The 3,494-nt window shown below is 45.6% G+C and overlaps 1 protein-coding gene across 1 annotated transcript; it reads left to right on the top strand.

Moving 5' to 3' along the window:
- Nucleotides 1–415: 415 nt before the first annotated feature.
- LOC129224161 (uncharacterized) lies at nucleotides 416–913 on the top strand. Its single transcript, XM_054858578.1, has one exon. The coding sequence runs from the start codon at nucleotides 416–418 to the stop codon at nucleotides 911–913; it is 498 nt and encodes a 165-aa protein (XP_054714553.1).
- The last annotated feature ends 2,581 nt before the right edge of the window (nucleotides 914–3,494 follow it).

Raw genomic sequence — 3,494 nt, 5'->3', positions numbered from 1 at the left:
TATCTCTCAATTGCTCAGAAAAACACTCGATGAAAATCGGAAAACAATCTGTTCTTGTAGCCTATCAATTTTTGTACATTTGTAGTTGTTTCAAGATTTGTTCAACATTTGTTTCAAGAATAGCATTGAAAATTGAATGACCGATTGACAGTGTTTTCTCATTTATTTTCAAACAATCAAAGGAAGTCGGAAGACCAATCTGTTCTAACAACTTAAGCGTCCTTAAGCATACTTGATAATGCATTTCGTGTACCACGTTTTTTTTTTTTTTCCCCTAGATTATAATGATTCTTTATTTTAGTGACTGAAAGCTTAACAAGCGACATTTTGATTTACAAAACACTACTCATCAGTTGCTACTAGTATTTTTTTTTTTTTACATGTTTTTAATTTTTGCTCTTTCATTTCAGGCGTAATGCAATACTTTTGGCCTTCTTTTGCGTTCGCCCTACTGTTGGCGGCGCCCTCTATAGCTCAAGGTCCCTTCCCTGGACTGTTTGGGGGCGGTGGGGGCGGTCCCATGCCTTTCGGTCTACCCGGACAATACGGCGGAGCCCCGCCCTCTGCAGCAAGCTTCGCCGGCTTCAATCCCTTCGGAGGAGCAGGCGGCGCCCTGTCTCTCGGAGGCGGAGCATCGCTAGGGGGTGGAGCTTACGGATCCCCCTTCGGAGGAGCCGCTCCCTCTTTTGGCGGACCCGTAGGTCTTTCAGTCAGTCCTTACGGAGGAGCTGGAGGATCCCCCTATGGAGGAGCTGGAGGATCCCCCTACGGAGGAGCTGGAGGATCTCCCTACGGAGGCGGCGGATCCAGCTCCTACAGTCCTAGCGGATTCTCTGGTGGAGCTGGTGGACAGAGCGGATACTCCTTCCAAGGAATCGGATCCTTCGGCGAAGGTGGCTCCTCTCCCTTGTAAGTATCAGACTTTAAAGTTTTAGTGTTTCCCTAGATAAATGTGACAATAAACTCTCTATAGCAATGCTTCTATGCTTGGCGATCATGCACTGACGGAGCTGAATATTCGATTTTGACGAGTCGCGGCGAAAATTTCAAACTGCCACCCTTACTGTCCACCTCTGAGAAGTTGAGCTATGGCCTTGAGCAAATCCATTTCTTTCAAGGGAGAGCAATCAGTAGGAAGAGGAATTGTTAGGCGCAGAGTTGGGCTACCATTGCAACCCTTTTATTGACTAGAGAATCTTGTACCGCTTGCTACTTCTTACCTGAATTATATTGTTCGTCAAATGGACAATAACACTGCAAACTAAATCTGCAAGTCCTTAAGCCCTTTTACCTCACCCCTATTTCAACAAATGGAATCGTTTAATCGGTCGGGCAGCGTAGTTCAACTTGCCAAAGGTAGACAGTATCCATCTTCCTTCTAGATTTTACATCGAGTTTCAACGAGAAAAGCAGACATAAAGTAAATTTGCTGCCCCCAGAAGTCGCCACAAATGACGACGGCCCTGGCCTGCTCCCCCCACCTCCATAGATCCGGCACTGTGCACTGAAGTTGGTCGTTGATCATAACGTCAACATTTGACGTCAAAACTGATGAACTCATTCATCGATGAGCAGAACCTAAACATAAACCCATTCCACAGGATGGTGGAAAAAACAAATACAAACATGAAAGGTGTTAGAGAAAGGACCCTCCAATTGTGAAATGGCATACTTAACTGTGAAACACCAGGGAGGGGCCGTGGTAGCCTGATCGGTAGGGCATTGGACTCGGGGCCGGAGGGTCTCGGGTTCGATCCCCGCTGGTCGAAGACCCACCGTCGCCGTCGTCATTAAAGGGGACTGGGCGACGTTAAATATGCTCGTGGTCTCAATGTCCTCCAAGTGAAACGATACCTCTGGGGGTGCTAGCTCCAGGTAGCTATTAGCTCTTGGACTAGTTCTAAATTCTCATTAACTGTTCGATCCGGTGATGGTGCTGCCATCTATCGGTATATAAAATAATGGAGGCAAGGCACTTAGTATGCAGTCCTCGACATAAATACAGTTGTAGTCAGTTGTGACTCCTGAATAGAATAGAATAGAAACACCAGGGGTGTAGAGCAAGGGCGCACCCCCCTAAATTACTCAAAAACCCCCCGCAAAGCAAGACCCCCCAAAATAGGAAAAATACCCCTCAAAACAACCCCCTAAAAATTTCAATGGCGCAGTCTGCGTCATGACAACTCTCCCCCCCCCTCTCTAGGTGGGCACCTCTGGAAACTCTGAGAAACATAAAGACGAGATAAATGAGATGTTGGGGTCAGACAGATATTGAATTCAATATGCACCGCTTTTGAGATATAGTTCCAAGATTGCACACCAGAGGGTGCTGCAGTCACATATTGCAGTGTCTTCAAAATAGTGTACAAAAGTCTGCTTAGTGAGCAGAGGTTAACTCACATTAAAAATGGCTTCGCACTTTTCACAGCAGTAATAGGATGCAAACGAAGAGTCAAGTTCGAAGTTACTCGTTGTCAGTGTTCGTGAGGTTGCTCAGAACACTGCAGCGAGTGATGTGCATCCGTTTCTAGTTGCGTTTTATTACTGCTGTGAAAAACGGCCATATTAAAACCTTAGAGCAGCAATTAGTAAATAGAGGGAGCAAGTCCAATCATTGGCTAAGCAAAAGCTCGGGCAAAGAGCTCAAGTCATGTGTCTCAACAACGACGAATGGTTGATACGTTTTGCGTGAAACTAGTGAAGGAAACCTGATTTCTTCCAATGCTTTTCTTTAAAACCTATCACGTGACTTGGGGTCTTAATTTCACGAATGAAAGTCTTCACTCCCTCCATTTTACCTCTTCTCAATGAACAAAACCATTGTTCGCTGAGCACTTTCGTGTATAAGGTGCATTCAAATGGAACGTGGTCAATAGCCTAAAGTAACGGATACGATTTTATTTACTCAAAAATAGTCGCCAAAACTGTTGGCACATTTATCCCATTGCAACACTAGACGGTCAATTCCATCTTTGGAGAAATTAGTAGGTTGCTATCGGATCCAGGACTGAACCCAGTCACACATTTCGTCATCCAATGGTGATATCTGCGACATCAGGTGTATCACCTGCGAATAGCTTGTTTTAGAGGTCCAAAAACATGAAAGTCACACAGTGAAAGGTTTGCACGGTTTATGTTTCAGCTCCAACGTTTCCCACCAAAACTACTGCAATGTCATCTTCACCGCACTGGCCGTATGTGGACAACTTTGGACAACATAACTGGCCGTTTCGACTTAATGGCTCGTCTAAAGCTCTGTAAAGTGGCTTGATAACACTGGGCATTGATGGTAGTTCCCCGTTTCAGGAACTGAACAAGCAGTGGGCCCAGTTTTGTGGGGCTCCTCCCCCTGAGTGGGCCCTTGTGGTCAAAAAAAGGACCTGTATCGTAATGGACGATAACTTGTGTGACCACCTTCTCTTCGGCGTTAAACCACACTGTCACTGTGCAACATGAAACGTTCCGCATGCGTCAGTCTCTCTACCAATATATGG

The sequence above is a fragment of the Uloborus diversus genome, chromosome 6 (genome assembly GCF_026930045.1).
Source record: "Uloborus diversus isolate 005 chromosome 6, Udiv.v.3.1, whole genome shotgun sequence".
NCBI classification, from domain to species: Eukaryota; Metazoa; Arthropoda; class Arachnida; order Araneae; family Uloboridae; genus Uloborus; species Uloborus diversus.
Note: the sequence above shows the minus strand (reverse complement) of the source record. Positions and strands in the feature narration are given on the sequence as shown.